Source organism: Olea europaea, unplaced genomic scaffold (assembly GCF_002742605.1).
Source record: "Olea europaea var. sylvestris unplaced genomic scaffold, O_europaea_v1 scaffold852, whole genome shotgun sequence".
Lineage (NCBI taxonomy): Eukaryota > Viridiplantae > Streptophyta > Magnoliopsida > Lamiales > Oleaceae > Olea > Olea europaea.
Window position 1 is genome coordinate 58,050 of NW_019266968.1, and position 17,835 is coordinate 75,884.

At 30.6% G+C, this 17,835-nt stretch overlaps 1 protein-coding gene across 1 annotated transcript; it reads right to left on the reverse strand.

Moving 5' to 3' along the window:
* Positions 1-14,988: 14,988 nt before the first annotated feature.
* LOC111391870 (flavonoid 3',5'-methyltransferase-like) lies at positions 14,989-17,525 on the reverse strand. The gene is made up of 5 exons (XM_023017147.1): positions 17,411-17,525; positions 16,763-16,848; positions 16,419-16,563; positions 16,192-16,323; positions 14,989-15,605 (listed from the first exon to the last, which is right to left on the reverse strand). The coding sequence occupies exons 1-5, from the start codon at positions 17,459-17,461 to the stop codon at positions 15,303-15,305; spliced, it is 717 nt and encodes a 238-aa protein (XP_022872915.1). The 5' UTR covers positions 17,462-17,525; the 3' UTR covers positions 14,989-15,302.
* Positions 17,526-17,835: the final 310 nt, after the last annotated feature.

A 17,835-nucleotide genomic window follows, 5' to 3' on the forward strand; every position in this document is an offset into this window, starting at 1 on the left:
CAAATTAAGTACTAAGAGAGGCTATCACTTCAATTAATAATAACAAATGATAGTTCAAGCGTTAGATGAAAAACTTTGATAAATATGATAATTTTACAAATTTGATTCAATTAATCAAAGTTTTCAATATGAAGAAGTAGAAAGATTTATTTATAAGTGCAAAGATCTTTTTCATAAATATCTCTCTCTTTTAAGATTGACATAAATAAATTAAGTACAAAGAAAAATAAAATACTTTGATAAGAGAAATGATTCAAAAAGTTTAATTTAATAATTAAAGTTTTTCTTATGATGAAATGAATGAAATGAAAGTAAAAATATAAGACCAAAGAAGATTTTTCATAAACGTATTTCATAAGAAAGCACTCTTCTAGTTGTTGTGATGAATGAAAGTAAAGTGATATTGACAGCAATCAAAACTGATAAGTTTTGCCCAATCGGACGACCCAACTGGACGTCCGATTGTGAACCAGACGACCAAAATAGCCATTGTGTGTTAGAAGTCGGGGTGTTTAAAAAATTTGACCATTGGTGAACTAGACATTCGCTTGGTCAACCGAACGTCCGATTGACCATGACCATTGAACTTTTTTTTTAAGAATTGTGATCTAAGTTTAAATATGACTTTGCAAAATCAATCTTGCTTTTGACTAAAACATTTTATGTAAGTGATACTGAAAATAACTTTTCGTGCACAAAATGATTTTTGAGCCTATTGTTATTTATTACTAAAGATTAAAGTGGTGTATCATTATATATGATCTAGAAGGCCTAGTCTTTGATCTTCCTTTGAAGATTCTTTCATGTTTGGCTCTTGGCTCTTAAAGTTCTCTTCTTGATCTTTCATTGATACCGTGTCTTGTGCTTTTGATCTTGATCTTTCTTGACATTTATCTTTTAAACTCTCATCTCGAATTATTTGACTTGAATGCTTAACTTCTACTTTGATCTTTATTTCAAGTTCGATATATAATGCTTGATTGATTTTAGCATTGAATTAGCATCACTCAAATTAAATTGTTAGAAATAATATTAATCTTTTTTGTTGTAATCAAAACATTGAGGATGAAGTCAACCATAGGTCAACAAAGATAACTAATATAAAAGAGCCTTCTATACATCATTTGTACTTTTGAGATAAATATGCTAGCATGGTCATTTTTCAAAACATGCAACATTTAAACATTGTTAAAACGTCTGTAACTTCTTATTGAAAAAGTGAAATGATATATCACTTTTTATTACAACTACTAATGTTATAAAAATTCTAAATATTGTTGCTTTAAATTTTTGCAAGAAATAGAGAATTTTTGTCATTGATATGCAATCCTATCAATAAAATAACGGGTGTGTTTTTATCTTCTCACAAAAGTTAAATTAGGCAACAATTTTATGAAACTAAAAATGTATATCACTTTTTGTTCACATATCATGTCACCTTTTTGAGTTAAGTTATATAAAAAAAACTAACATGTCAAGTCACTATTTATTAGAACTATTAGTAGTCCGAAAGTAAGAAACCACTTTCTATTAGATTAAGAAAGAGCTTCTTAGAGCCCCCCCAGGGCATAACTCAGTTGTGCAAATGACAGGAGTGAGGTTATCTCACGTCTTGTTGACAGTCGCAGTGTGGGTTCGATTCCTGAGATATGAAATTGGACTCCTTGTAGGCGTAGGGTACATGCAGCTCTTGTTCCCTAACTTATTGGGGCACATCCCACGATTTACCTCTTTCACAAAGCTCTAGGGGCGGGGTGGTGGAGTCCCTCAAGGTTGGGGTTCAACTTTTTTTTCTTTTTTTTTTGAGAAAGAGCTTCTAAGAAAGCCCTCCTCCTTGCACAAAAGAAGGTAGCAAAGATTCGCAAACCATTGTGAAAATCTGAACACCTTGAAAAAATTTATAGCATTACTACTATAAATTTTCGTAAGAAATAATGTACTGTTGTCATTGATATGGAATTTCATTATAAAACAACTGGTTTATCATCATCTTTTCTTATAAGCTAAATTGGGCAAAAAATTTTTTAATAAAAAATGAATGTCACTTTTCGTTAAAAAAAGTGATAAGTATAAGACTCTTATCATATCGGTACATCGGATTCAGTGACATCCTTTACAGGCATCTAAAGATAAAAAGTATAATCACTTGCACAATTTTCCCTTGATAAATCACGTGTAACCATCATGTTCATACCAAAAGATATCAATTACCAACATACTGAATACAACCAAGTTTTTCAATAAACTGATAACTAAAATGCAAATGTCAAAAAAATTATAAACTCCATCACTACTAATCAGAGTTTGTGAGTCCAAATCATATATCATCGAACATTTTTAATGCCATTTACAGGTTATCATTGCCTCATCAGATACATCTTTATCTCTGCCTCATCAACATATGACAAGCACCTTTCCTTTGAAATTACTTTGTGGGGGAGATTATAAGTTGACTATCCCTATAAATCAATATTCCTATGGTATGATTAACTTTCAATCCAAACAAAAACAAAAAAACAGGCTATTAAATGAAAAGTGACAGAAATAAATAAAAAAGTGAGAAATATTCAAAAAATGACAAAAACTAAAAACGGCTACAAAATCTCATGAAAGTGACAACAATGTCTTCATATTTTCATGTCAAAATGCTTAACAAAGGAGGGATCATGCTCAATTGTGAGCAAAACAGATGCTGCTATCCCTTTTTCCACCATTGAACAGTGGCAGCCATTAATCTGCTACAAATTGAAGGAAGACAACATTTGAAAATGGCTCCACTATCTGATTGCTAAGAAATGGAGAAAACACAACTTCGTTGTTCAGAAATAGCTATAACATAAGAAAAGAGCATATGCATATTTTCACGAGCATAGAGAAATTTTGGGGGGCCCGGGGGGGTGGGCGTCGGGGGATATGGATGATTTATGCAAACCGCAAAAATGTAGGTTAAAAAGTTAAGTTTTCGAAGAGCCGTTCCACTGTGGTATTAACAAACATTACCTCCATTGTGATGAAGATAGCAGAAGAAAGATGAAAGCAAGTGAAGTATAATCCACAATATATTAAAAGTGGGGATAGTTGACAAACTTTTAAATACCAAATTTACCCATACATATTTAACTTTATGCCCACTATATCCTCATAATTGGAATACTAATTTAATTAGTATTTATCATTTGGTTTAGAATTAATATAATACAAGGAGTGAAATATTTAATTGATATTTATCATTTTGGATTGGAATTAGTATAAGGAGTGAAATTAACGTTCAATTATATCAAAGAAAAATAAATCAGTGACTTATCATTCGATTGGCCATTTTGTTCTTACAATTATTATTTTCCACTTACAAATCAATTTTTACTTTTCATCAACAAAACCCTTATTAATCTTCATGATTTACATTATAATTCATGCAATGAGTTTTTATTTTTCAACAACAAAGCAATTTTTAATCTTTATGCTTTACATTATAATTCATCTATTACGTTATTATTTAATTGAGGTTATAAATATTTTAAAGGTTGCATTAATATATTAATGAGGGCATTCAATGAATAATAAATAATTACACACGGAAATTCAAAGACTAACATTCAATTGATTTTTTCTTTACAATTTCTAATTTTTATCAACAAAGCCCTTATTACCATTTTAATTAATATTTATCATTTGATTTAGAATTAATATAAGTGGTGAAATATTTAATTGATATTTATCATTTGGGTTGGAATTAATATGAGTGAAACTTACATTCAATTATTAAAAAAATATATATATAAAAAATAAAAATCAACGGAATTTAGAAACATATTATCGAATTGAGTATTTTGTTCTTACAATTTTTATTTTCCATCAACAAAGCAATTTTTTATTTTTCATCAACAAAACTCTTATTAATCTTCATGATTTACATTATAATTCATCCATTGAGTTCTTATTTTTCATTAACAAAATAATTTTTATTTTTCAACAACAAAGCCCTTATTAATCTTCATGACTTACATTATAATCCATCCATTAGGTTGTTATTTAATTAAGGTTACAAAGTTGAAAGGTTGCATTAATGTATTAATGAGGTAATAAATGTGCTAAATGTTGCATTATTATATTAATTGGGACATTCGGTCACTAAAAAAATATTGTGTAAAAAGAAGTATTGTTGTAATCATATCATTACATTTTAGTTTATTCAACATTTTCAAATTATATATATAGTGCGTATATCATTCATTGATACATAAGACGTGCAACGCATGTGCTTACTACTAGTAACTCGAAAACGATACTTTTTAAAAGTTAAGAAAAGTAACAAAAATTTGTATAAACTTCAATATATTAACAAGAACCTGCTACCAGCCCCAGCAATGGAAAGAAGACCTGAGCCGTCTAGCTTTTCAACAATCACAAGTCACAATAACTAATAGAAGAATCTAATTTTAGCAGGTAATTTTAAAAAAAATTAAGCCATAAAAAATTGAATTTCAATTGACAATCAAATGTATACATACACATACCTCGTTCATAAAGGAGACTTCCAGTATTACAATAGAAGTTTTTGAACTCATTCCCCGTTCCAATTCCAAAGCAACTTACCAAAATGAATTTTACATCCATTTAATTCATAAAAATAAATAAGTTCGAAATCTGTTACTTTTTTGTTAATAATTTGAGTTTGTACCTTTTGTCTTGATTGAAAGAAACACACAGGATTGGATAGATGTGAATTGATTTGCCATATTTTTGAATAAATATTTTTTGAATTGTGATTTTGTAAATATTTGCAATAAAATTATATGATTACAGGAAGGAGAAAGAATGCTTGAAGTAGAATCTAAAAAAAGAAAAAAGAAAATCAATTTATATTGGGGGATTTCTATTTTGTTTATTATTATTATTTTTTTGGGCAATTTGAGCTTAATTAGTATAGAAACCAAAAATTTAATTAGTTTTAAGGGTATAAATCTAATACTTTACAACTGTTATAAAATTAAAGAAACAAGAGAAAAACATAAAATAAAAACCTTAGTCAATTCAAATGTATATTATATCGAGAATCAATGTCCCATATTTATAGGGTTCAAATAAGAGTTACATTATGAATAAAACAGACTCTTGATAAGACTAAATAGTTATCAATATTTATCTCACAGTTTTATAACACTTCCCATTTGATGACTATTTGGACAATAGCTACTTCATTAAAAGTTAGTTGACAAAAATTCAGTAGGATCTAAATATCAAATGAAGGAAAAAGTACAAATAATTAAAATAAAATTGGAGTAATAAAATCGTACCTTGTTAAAACTTTGTCAAGAAAACCTAATGGGATAAAACTTGAGTTACGAAAAAAGAGTATAGATGCTCTCCTAATTTTAATATATGATATTTCTTTTGTTGAGTCATCCATATATTGTATATCAATATCTTCAATATCACAATTTCTAGGGAAATATATTTCATACTGTCTGTCATAGTCTTCAAATATTATTATCTTCATACAAAATTTTATTAATCTTTGTGACTGTAGTAATTGATGGTTCCGAAAAACAAATCTTATTATTCTCTTTAGGAGTCTCATACATTACTTGCAACACAAGAGTATTATTTAGAAAGTAAATATATTGTAGATTATAGATATATATTTCACAAAAAATATGCCTTGTTAAAATCTTATTAGAAAAATCTTTTGCAAAAAATTCTAATGAAAGAAAAAGAGCACATAATTCCTTTGAATACAAAAGTTACCTTATTAAAAACCTTGATCATGGAAAAAGGGAGTACAATGTGTATTTACTCTTTCTCATGATAACATTACTTGAATTATATATTTCATGCATATTAAATATTTCAAGGATAACATTAATAGTACTAGAATGAGTTGGCTATAATAGCATTTCAAATTTCACGCATTTTCACGATAACAAAACTTGGACTTGTGACTTCATCTACCACAATCTTGAGAAGTTCACTATATTAAGAGTTGTGTATTACATATTACGACGTTATTTTTTTCATTTCCTTTTTAAATAAGTATATATCTTTAGATTTTTGAATACAAGTAAAAAAACTTCAAGTTTATCTAGTAAATTAAATTTACTAGGAATGCATCCTTTTATTTAGCCAATCATTTCTTCGATTGATATGATTCAACAAATTTATTTTAATTTCTCGCTATTCATAATATGAAGCAATACATCATGTGCAAAGGTATTTGGCAAATTTTTCTTTTCAGTTATATTTTCACAACAACATAAATTATTGAGATATCACCACTTTCAATATTTCAAATATATAGTTGAACCTTTTTTAGGATTTTATAATTAGTTATGTCTACATATTTTCCAAGAGTATACGTGTCTTGGATGGAACTATCTTTCTTAATTTCTCCATTTTTCTTTTGGAGATTTTTTTTCTTGGAATCGAATGTGTGTGTGTGTGTGTGTGTGTGTATACACACCATTTATACAGAATTGTAAAGAGGCCCTTCCTTGTACGACATTTCGAGTCATAATAGGTAGATTTATTTTGAAGAAGACTAATGGCGGGTGTATTGGTAGAATTTGAAGAAGGGCTTGGATTGGTATTAGTCTGGATACGACTTTGGTGTTAAGAATGCTGGTTTTAAGAATGAGTGATTGCCCCAAGGGGCCGACGTATTCAGGTCTAATATGTTGTGGATCAAATCACACATCGCAGTATACTAGACCTTTTAATTCTTTACAAGGCTTATCAAACGAATACTTATCCAAAATATATGATCCTTTCTTCTTAATTTAAGAATTAAAGTGAAAGTAAAGGACTACCTTGGCTTTAAGGGCATCGTAGCATAATCGTTGAGGTGACTTATGATTAGCTTTTCAGGAAATTTCCAAATGAACCCGTTCTATTCGAAACAGCCGGGGTCGTGCTCTATGATAAAACCCGGTGGGCGAATTTTCCATCTCAAGTGGTCAAGGGGGTAGTAATAAGTCATATAGTATGTATATGTCTATATATATGTGTGTGTGTGTGTGTGTGTATTCAGATGCTGAATCTAGTTTAAATTCTCAATCCTCTTCAAGTCAAAGTTAAGAACTTTATGGTTATAAAACTATAGAAATTTCTTACTAAAGAAGTATACTAATATGTTGTGGATCAAATCACACATCGCAGTATACTAGGCCTTTTAATTCTTTACAAGGCTTATCAAACGAATACTTATCCAAAATATATGATCCTTTCTTCTTAATTTAAGAATTAAAGTGAAAGTAAAGGACTACCTTGGCTTTAAGGGCATCGTAGCATAATCGTTGAGGTGACTTATGATTAGCTTTTCAGGAAATTTCCAAATGAACCCGTTCCATTCGAAACAGCCGGGGTCGTGCTCTATGATAAAACCCGGTGGGCGAATTTTCCATCTCAAGTGGTCAAGGGGGTAGTAATAAGTCATATAGTATGTATATGTCTATATATATATGTGTGTGTGTGTGTATTCAGATGCTGAATCTAGTTTAAATTCTCAATCCTCTTCAAGTCAAAGTAAAGAACTTTATGGTTATAAAACTATAGAAATTTCTTACTAAAGAAGAAGAATTTATTAAAGAAATTGTAGATCAAATTAATGATCTACAGTTCAAAAATAAGTTTAATTTCCTTCTTCCTTCAAATTCAAAACCATAACCTCTCAATACGAAATTTTTTTTAAAATCGTTTTGAAACTTCAAAATCTTCTAGTTCTGATTTAAAATTAGAAGTCAATTCCATGAAATCTCAAATTTTTATTCTTGAACGGCAAATGAAAGATGTTAAAATAGAAATTTCTCTTCTCAAAACTCAAGATAAGAAGCTAAAGTTGAAAACTCCATCTTATTTATCTTCTTCCAGCTCTTCCGATGAAGAATCCAATCCTCTTATTCCTTCAAATATTCAATCTGAAGAAGAAATGATTAATATTATTAATCTTATTCAACTTCAAAAATGGTACTGCAATATGAATATTGTAGTCAGCAAAGAATTCAAATTCACTTTTAGAGTCCTTATTGATTCTGGAGCTGATCAAAATTGTATCCGTGAAGGATATTTTGAAAAAACTACTGAACGTCTTTATTGTGCTAGTGGTAAGAAACTCAATATTTAATATAAATTTTCAAAAGCTCATGTTTGTAATTCAACTATTTGTTTCAAAAACATTTTTTATCTTGTAAAAGATTTGGATTAAGAAGTAATTCTTGGTACTCCTTTTATTGTTCAAATTTATCATTTTCAAGCTACTTCAAAAGGTTTAACTACAAACATTTTTTTATCAAGAAATTTGTTTCAAATTTGCAAAATCCTTCAATTCAAGAGAAAATTTCAAATTTTCAAAAACAATGGAAAAAGAGACTTGTTCTATTATTCCAAATGCTTTTTGGGATCGTAAGAAACATGTGGTATCTCTTTCATACAATTTTGATTTTTATGAATCAAATATTCCTACAAAATCTCTTCCTATTCAAATGAACAAAGTATTGTTAGACTTTTGTATCAAGGAAATCAATGATTTACTTTACAAAGGTTTAATTCGTCCGAGCAAATCTATTTGTAGTTGCTCAGCATTTTATGTCAATAATTTGGCTGAAATTGGACGAGGTGCTCGACGTCTTGTTATCAATTATAAGCCTCTCAATTCAGCTCTTCAACAGATTCATTATCCACTTCCTCAAAAGAAAGATCTTTTGAATAGATTATTCAAAACTGTTATCTTCTCAAAATTTGATATGAAGTCAGGTTTTTGGCAGATTCAAATTAAAGAAGAAAATAAGTACAAAACTGCATTCAAAGTTCCTTTCGGTCAATATGAATGGAATGCTATGTCATATGGTCTCATAAATGCTTCTTTTAAATTTCAAAAAATCATGAATGATATTTTCAATCCATTTTCAAATTTTATCATTGTTTACATTGATGATGTTCTCAAATTTTTTGAAAGTATAGAACAACATTTCAAGTATATCAATACATTCATGCATGTAATCAAGAAAAATAGTTTAGCAGTTTCTACTAAAAAGATTGTTTTGTGTCAAACAAAGATAAGATTTTTAGGCCATAATATTTAATATCAATTAAAAATCAAAATGCTCATATCAATTTATTTTCAAAAGAATCAATTGAATCCCACAGGAAGAAATTTAAGTATCTTCATGTTGGATTAGTTCAAATTGCTGTCAAACCTTTGTTTAAACTTGGGTTAGACATTCCTATTCTCTTAACTCTTCGAGATAAGAGACTCCTCAAATTTGAAAATTCATTATTATCTGTTCTAGAGTAAAATCTAGAAAGTGGTCCAATTTATTCAAATTGTTATCCAAAATTTTCCATTAATCTCAATGATGGAGCTATTATTAATGCTCTAAATATCTATATTCAAACCAAAAATCTCATTTTTGATAATCATTCAAATGCTTTTGCTATAATATACAGGATATATTACAAGTTCATGAATACTCAATTCAATATTGGTGTATACGTTAATTTCCTAAAGATGAAAGTCTTTTGGTTGAATGTAATCCTTTTCATTCAAACATTATGATTCCCAAGAGAATTCCTTGAAATCTTCAAACTCGTGCACTAGAGTGGAATTTTGAAAATGTTCGAAATCCTATTCCTGCTCCTGTTCAAACAATTCCAAATCAAATTCTTACTTTTCCAGATGGAAAAGTCAAAATGACTTTCAAAGGATTTTCCTCTACGTTTTAAAGATCTTACTCTTCTAGATCTGAAGATAAACCTAAAACTTCTTATCAATCAGCTAGATTTTCAACATCTTCGCTTTCTGGTGTTGATTTCACTCCAGATATTCTAAAACCTCAATATGTTGAAAAAGAAACAAAAAAAGAAGAGGAATCAGATCAACCTGAATCTCTAAATTTTTTTGAAATATTTTCTCAAAATGAAAGACTTGATCATCAAACAAATATTATTTTTCAAGTATTGATAGAAAAAATGAATTCAAAACTGACCAAACTCCTGCTGTCAAAAACTTTTCGAAAGATATTTCATCAAAATTTTTCAAAAGAAGAACGAGAATCTTATTGGGAAGAATTTTATGAATTCCCAGGAGATTTAAGTTTTTATGAATGGGCTTAAATGTTGCAATCGAGCCGTATAAAATGTAATGAAGTTAGTTAAGTTATTAGTTTGATATTGATTAATATTCTCTCATAAACTTTTCTTATTATTTGTTTATTTATTTTCATTTAGGATGCATAAAGAGGAAATTAGAAATTCAGATAGTTGTATTGCTAAGAATGAAACCTTATTATAAATGAGACATGGAGACTTTCACTTTCTTGTTTGCAGAGAAAGGCAAACAGGACAATTGTATACTACTAAGAAACAACTTTTCACCTACGGAAAATTACCAACGGATGCGATCCATTGGAAATTAGAAATGGATTATCCGTTGGTAAAAGTTATTTACTTTCAGCTACGATAATCAGCAAAGGATTTTTCGTTGGTAACGATAGTATCTCTTTACCAACGGATATTCTGTACCTCATATGACCGTTTAACATTTGAATCTTTCACCTACGGAACGTATCGAATATTACCAACGGACGCAATCTGTTGGTAATTTGAAACGGATTATTTGTTGGTAATGGTAATTCACTTTCAACTATGATAATCAGTAACGGATTTTCCATTGGTAACGATGGTATTTCTTTACCATCGGATATTCCATACCTTATGTAATCATTTAATATTTGGATATTTCACCTACAGATATTCTGTTGGTAATTAGATACGGATTATTTGTTGTTAAAAGTAATTTACTTATCCCACATCGAAAGTTCACAACAAAGTCTTCGGAGTTACCCTCTATAAATTAATTTGTGGTCCAATGAGTGGTTAAACAATATTTTGACCTTTCAATTCGGTTGGCTAAAAGTTAAAAGAAAATTAGAATTATTAAATAAATAATAATAACAATAATAAAAATTAAATATTTTTTTTACCATGCCTCAAACCCATGCGGCTATTTACAACATTTATTTTTATCAATTGTATTGGTAGCTATTTATCAACGAAAAGTCGGTTAGTATTGATTAAAATTTTTACCAACAAAATAAAAGATTCACACTTTACCAACAAAAAATTCGTTGGTAAAATATTTACTCTTTACCGACGATAGGATTCGTTGGTAACTATCAGCAACCCTCAAATTAGCAACAGATTTGCGGTTGCAAATATTCCGTTGGTAAATAGTAATAGCATATCGATGTTTCAGGAACGAAAAATCCGTACCTGAAGCCATTTTTTTAGTAGTAACATGTCTAATACATTGAATGGCTTGCACGTCGGCCTAGATATGTTGTGATGTCACATTATTTTATGTTGTTAATGGACATCAATTTCATACGACGAATATTAGTAGAAGTATACAAAATAGTGATGTTTCTATTGAAGCACAAATATCTTATTACGAGGTTATAAGAAACATAATGTTATTAGATTATCATAGCTTTAAAGTCTATTGTGATTGGGCAAATATAGATAGCGGAGTCAAAGTTGAAGACAGATTTACATTGGTAAATCTTCATAAAGGACATCAATTTGAAGAGATCCATTTATTTCAGCATCACAAGCGAAACAAGTTTTTTATTCTAGAGAGAGCAATACATCTAGTTGGTAAATTGTATTGAAGACACTTCCCAGAGGATTTCATGAGTTAGAAAATTTTGATGAAGATGCTTATATTCCATCCACATTAGATGCATTAAGATTTCATGTGACTGCTGAAGATGTATCCCATCAAGTCATGGTTTTACATCTATAGGAAAGTTGAACCTAGAAAGGCTTATATGGGTGATAATAATTCTTCGACTGTTAGTGTATTGAGGGTATAGCCATCAAGTTGCATGTTGATATTATCAAACAATTAAGAAATGTAAGATATGTCTCCAATCTAAAAAGGAATTGCATATATTCGGGAATCCTTGAGGATGAAGGACATGTATTCAAATTTGAAAATATTAAACTAAAACTCATGAGAGGTTCCCTAATTATAGTAAAAGGACAAAAAATGGATTGTATTACCTAATGGATGATGCAATTGCTTCACAAGAAGCTAATATTCTGAGTGTTACTAATGATAAATTTAGAATGGGGCATATAGGACAAAAAGTGTGACATTTTTGAATAACCAAAAGTTACTTAATAAATGTCTTATTAAACCTAAACTTTTGTGAGACTTGCATGTTGAGGAAGTCTCACAAGGTAAGTTTTGAGACAAGTTCACATATATTGAAGAGACCTTAAGATTATGTCCATACAGATTTGTGGAGGCCTGAAAAGCATCCCACTTTTGTGGAAATAAGTACTTTCTGTCATTAGTAGATTACTACTATAGAAAAGTATACGTTTACCCCCCAAATCTGAGACTTTTCATAAATTTCGGACTTCGCTTAAAATTGTGGAAAATCAATTGGATAAGAAGTTAAAAACTTTGACAACTGATAATGGTCTAGAGTTTTGTAACTTGGAATTTGATAACTTTTGTAAGCAAGAGGATAGTGAAGTACACACCCCAGCAAGATGGGGTTGCAGAAAGAATGAATAGGACTTTGATGAATAAGGTCGGATGCATGCTTATTAGTTCAGGCCTTGCTAAGGGGCTTTGGGATGAGGCTGTATGCATTGCAGCATAACTGATTAATAGATCTTCATCTAGTTCTGTTGAGTTTAAAACTAATCACGAACTACGGACTTGAAAGCTACCAAATGTAACACATATTAGAGTATTGGGGTGTACAGTGAATGCACTCCAAAACTGAGGGCAAGTTGGAGCCTAAGGCCACTAAATGTATTGTGCTAGGCTATCCTAAAGGGGTTAAAGGTTGGTGGGTTTCAGGATACCAAGTATTAAGATCATTAGCAGTAGGGACATTTTGTTTAACGAATATGAAATGCCTTGTCCAAAATTCAAACAAGATGATTCTAAAAAAGTTAAATCTAACAAGAAATTTCAGAATGAGGTGAAGTTAACAATATATTACTTACTCAATCTGAAGAGAATGACCTTATTTCTCAAGGAGGAAGAAATGAGAATGAACCTGTAATTATTGAGGTTGATGTACCTCATGAAAAAACTAAATTGAAAGCTGACACCTTGATAATTGAAGAGATCCTATCCAAGATTACCATTTGGTTAGGGATAGAGAAAGAATGCAACTTAAACCAAATTCAAGATATGAGTCTTAGAACTTGACTGATTTTTCCTTAGTTTTAGGTGAAGGCATTGAACATGCAAAACCTTCTATTTTTCAAGAAGCTATGAATGGGCATAAATTTGAAACTGGAAAAAGGCGAAGAAATGCCATCCTTAGTTGAAAACAAGACTTGGAATTTGGTTAATTTGACTAATGGTGAAAGAATTGTGCACTAAAAGTGAATTTACAAATTGAAAGAAGGGATTGCTTATATTGAGATATTTTCTCTCATCATTAAATATACAACAATCTGATTGATTTTAATATTTGTTGTTCAATTCATTTGAGAACTTGAACCACTATATGTTAAAACTGCTTTCCTACGTTGGGAATTGGAGGAAAAAATCTATACGAGTCCATCCTTAGGCTCTGAGGTGAATTAAAAAGTGGACTTTGTTTGTAAATTGAAGAGGTTTGATAGGTTGCTCATGAAAATGTATGTGGATGCTCACTTTGCGGGCGACACAGATCATAGGATATCCACTACCACCTATTTCTTTACATTGATGGATAATTGTATAAATTGAAAAATCCTGATAACAATCTATTTTGACACTATATGTGGCAATAACTAAAGCCATGAAAGATTGCATTTGGTTGAAAGGAATTTTGCATGAATTGAATTTTCTGCATGATTCTCTTATTATTCTTGTCAATAGTCAAAGTGTATTGTTACTTGGTAAAAAACTTGCCTATCATGAGACATCAAAACATTTTGAGTGAAGTATCATTTTATTAGAGATTAGACAGTCTTAGGTGAAGTTAATCTTTAAGTTGAGAGATCACGTGGCAGCTTTCTATTGGCTAAGTGGTTAATAATCGGATTGTGCTTTCTCTCTTATGTCATGAGCCGTTTAATCTCATCAACGCGGTGATCTTTTGTTGATAGTTTTTAGGTGTGTGTAGTCATTCAATTGGTTTTCTTTTTGGCTTCTAGAGTCTCTCATCCTCATTGAAGTCACTTTTTTCTTCTCTCTTTAGTTTGGTGTTTCAGGTCTTGAAAGGATGTGAGAAATCCTTGGGTAAATTGTTATTGTAACAGTAACCTGGGGTCGATTTTTGGATACGTTGATTAGGTTCTGTGTACTGTGTATAGCATCTTAAGGTTTGGTTTTGGGTTGACGTTATAGGAGATCATTAGATCGATGACTAGAACTTAGACTCTGAGTTTGGTTCTATGTAAAGCTCTCTCTGCGGAAGGTTGATTGGTGCACATAGTGGATTGGGCCGATAGCAGAGCCCCCAAAGCTAGGTCATCTAGTGCTAAATTGGGTGAACAATTTGGTATTATTGTTCTTTAATTTATGCACTTATTTATTGTCTTGTGATTATTGAATATTTTCAGTTGTTGCACTAGCTGGATATATAGATTCTTGCTGGTGTAAAACTGATTTGGGACCAATAATCCCAACACTACATGATGTCAATTTCTAACAAGTTATTTTTTTTTTAATTTCTTATTTTTGTGAAAATTGGGTGATACTCATAAATTTAGTATCGTTTCATTTAAATAAAAAGTAAATGTCCCTTGTCTTGTCCAGAACAAAACTGAAGAAGATCATAGCAAGCGAAGCACTTAAAATTTTTTGGGAAAGGGCATATTCATCATCTAGGGTGTAGTATTCATGTTGCTTCATGTGGGAGCACGCCACTTGTCTTACTCCCCTCAAAATATTCAAAATGTTCAATATATGTACATTCAAGAGTGATAAACGATAATTAAAGAGATACTATCATACATTGAAAGGACTAAAATTCCAATAAATTAAAGTCATCATTAGAATGAAGTACAAATTGATTATGAAAGGTAAAAATTTGATTGAAAAATGAACACAATCAATAATTGACAAAGACAAAACAACTATAGCTGCAGCTCAACAAGCATGTTTGGTGCACGTGCACAATCTCATATACCATTAGCTACGAGAATCAACGTGATCTTATATTTTTCTTTCTTTCTCAATCTTATTTTTTACTATTTGGTCTCCACCGTACCAAACATGCTACGATAGAGTGTTGCACATTTTATTTTGTAATAAAGTACAATAAACTTATCATAATTTCTTCTGGCAATTATTTGAGGCGCCTGCAAAGAGTGAGGCCATCTCCAATGGAAAGATGGGCCAATTCAATACGAGAATCAGCTGCTAAGAAAGTGTTTAAGTCTCTGAGATGCACTCTATTAGCCCCAATGCGTTCTAAGGTTTCTTTGTCAACTTTATCCTCTGATAATGCCACTGTACCAGCCCATAGTGTGTTGTCAAATGCTATAATTCCACCAATTTTTACTAGCTTCAACAGCTCCTCGTGGTAGTTTATGTAGTTTTCCTTATCAGCATCCACAAATGCAAAATCGAAACTCTCTTCTTCTTCCTGCTTAATTCACAAAGAATAAGGAAACCTAAATTGCTCGAGATCCAAGTTAAAGAAACCCTGATTCATATATTTGTTGCCTCACATAGTTAATCGTACACTTCATTTCCATAAATAAAGTTGTTTGTTGGACCAACTCATTTAAAGCCTAAAATTATTAGAGTTGTGTTGAACTATGTCATTTAAAAGGCATAAAAATGTTTATTGCAGTTTATAAACTTGAACCAAGAATCTTTTTGTACTCTGAGACCAAATTGGTTGCCTCATTTGAGAGTTTTAAGTTTTTTGAGATTTTAAATAAGTTTAATTATTAGTATTTTATGTTCAACAAATTATGGTTAGTGATAATTCATGGCCATGAATTGTTCCTTGTAATGTTTTGAACATTATTTGAATATTGTACAAATGTGAGTATTATGTTACTCTGTACAAAAGCCATTCAAATTAATCAAATTTCACACACATATTTGTCGCATCTCTCTTGATAAAATGTTATTTAAATTTCATTAAAATATATAGAGTGGTAATTTCCAGGCATTATAGCAGATAGAGTGGAGATCAAAGTTGCAAGTAGGTAGAAACTACTTACATTTGCCCGAAAATCCTTAAGAATAGTCATGGCATCCGACTCAACGAACTGAATTTTATGGGCCACTCCTGCCTTTTCTATATATGGTAATCCTGTCTCGTAAGCTTCTCGATTTGGATCAATTGCGACTATCTAAATAGCAAGAAAATAAATATTCATAAGTTCTCGTAAATAAAATATTCTCGAGCACTCGTAGATAATGAATCCAATATATATATAAAACTTACTTTGGCATCATCTGGGAGAGCAAGAGCAGTAGAGAGAAGTGAGTAACCAGTAAATACTCCAACTTCTATTGTCTTCTTTGCATTCATTACTTTCAAAAGCAACGATATAAATTGACCTTCATCAGCAGGCACATTCATCACGCTCCTGAAAATTAAATAAAAAATATATATTTTAATGCATTTCTATCCAATGTAGTTAAAAGAAAGCCAAATGACAGATTGAGCGAGATGGATATTGACGTGATTAGGAATTTAGGATATCTTGTTAGTTGTGTGTAAGGATAAATTTTTTATCGAATAAATATATTACTATAAAGACTTGAGATTTGAGCTACTCTACTTACCAATACTCGTACTTGTTAACCGTAGCCATCCTGAGTTCTTTGAGTTGTTCATGCTCTCTTGGATATGCACTTGTTTCCAGTAGATACTACAATTTGAACAATGTAATTTATTAAGAAATAAAATCAAATTTCTATTTTTAAAATATTATTATAATTTGGGAAAATCAAAATCGTATTTGATCATTAAAAATTAGATACTAGGAAGCCATTAGAGTTTTTTTTTTTTTTTTATGAATTTTGAAATTGATAGATATTGCTCATAAGTTTGAAAATTTGGCTTTTATCATTTTTAAGCTTATAAGCTGTTTTGTATGCTTGGCTTTCTCTTTTTCATAGTTCTTATTTATTTTGATAAGAATAAGACTTTACTAAAATTCCAAGTTTACCTCTTCCATCAAGAATTCCTCAACCCTACTAAACACCCCCTCCATCACCTTTCCCCGCCACCGCAAGTTCCGCAACCAACTTCCCCGCCCAAAAAACAGCAGAGAAAGAACAACTACTCATTTATTTATTTATTTTTTAAAAGTCATCTTTTATTCAAACAAATAATCACGTATTTCAAAATAAACCCTAATGCATGTGAGAATGCATGCAGCATTTCACGAAGCAATGAGAATTCTAAATTCTACCAGCTAAAAAACGAACCTTAGTGAGGGCTTCGCTTTGCAGAATTGTGCTCGAAAACTTTTCCTTCATTGCCGAAAGATAAGTGATTAATCAAAAAGAGAAGAAAAAATTAAGCAAGAAATGTTTAGCAATAAACAAGAACAACTTATTCTGGTAAACTTCCTTAAATTTTCCTAGCTTCTTCTCATTTATATAGGATTTCTCTCAAGACTTGGCCTCTGCCAGCTACCCTTTATGGGTGGTTGGTGGATGCTTGTGGCGGTCGTCCTCCTTTTCCACCGTAAAAATCGCATCATATATACCTAAAAATATATATACACGCACACACACACTATGAGTACGTTTTTTTAATATGGATTGAGATGATATTTATTGTCATTATTGATCCAAGACAAGTTGTTTCCAAGCAAATGCAGCGGGGGCCCCAATTAAAAGTGGGGTCG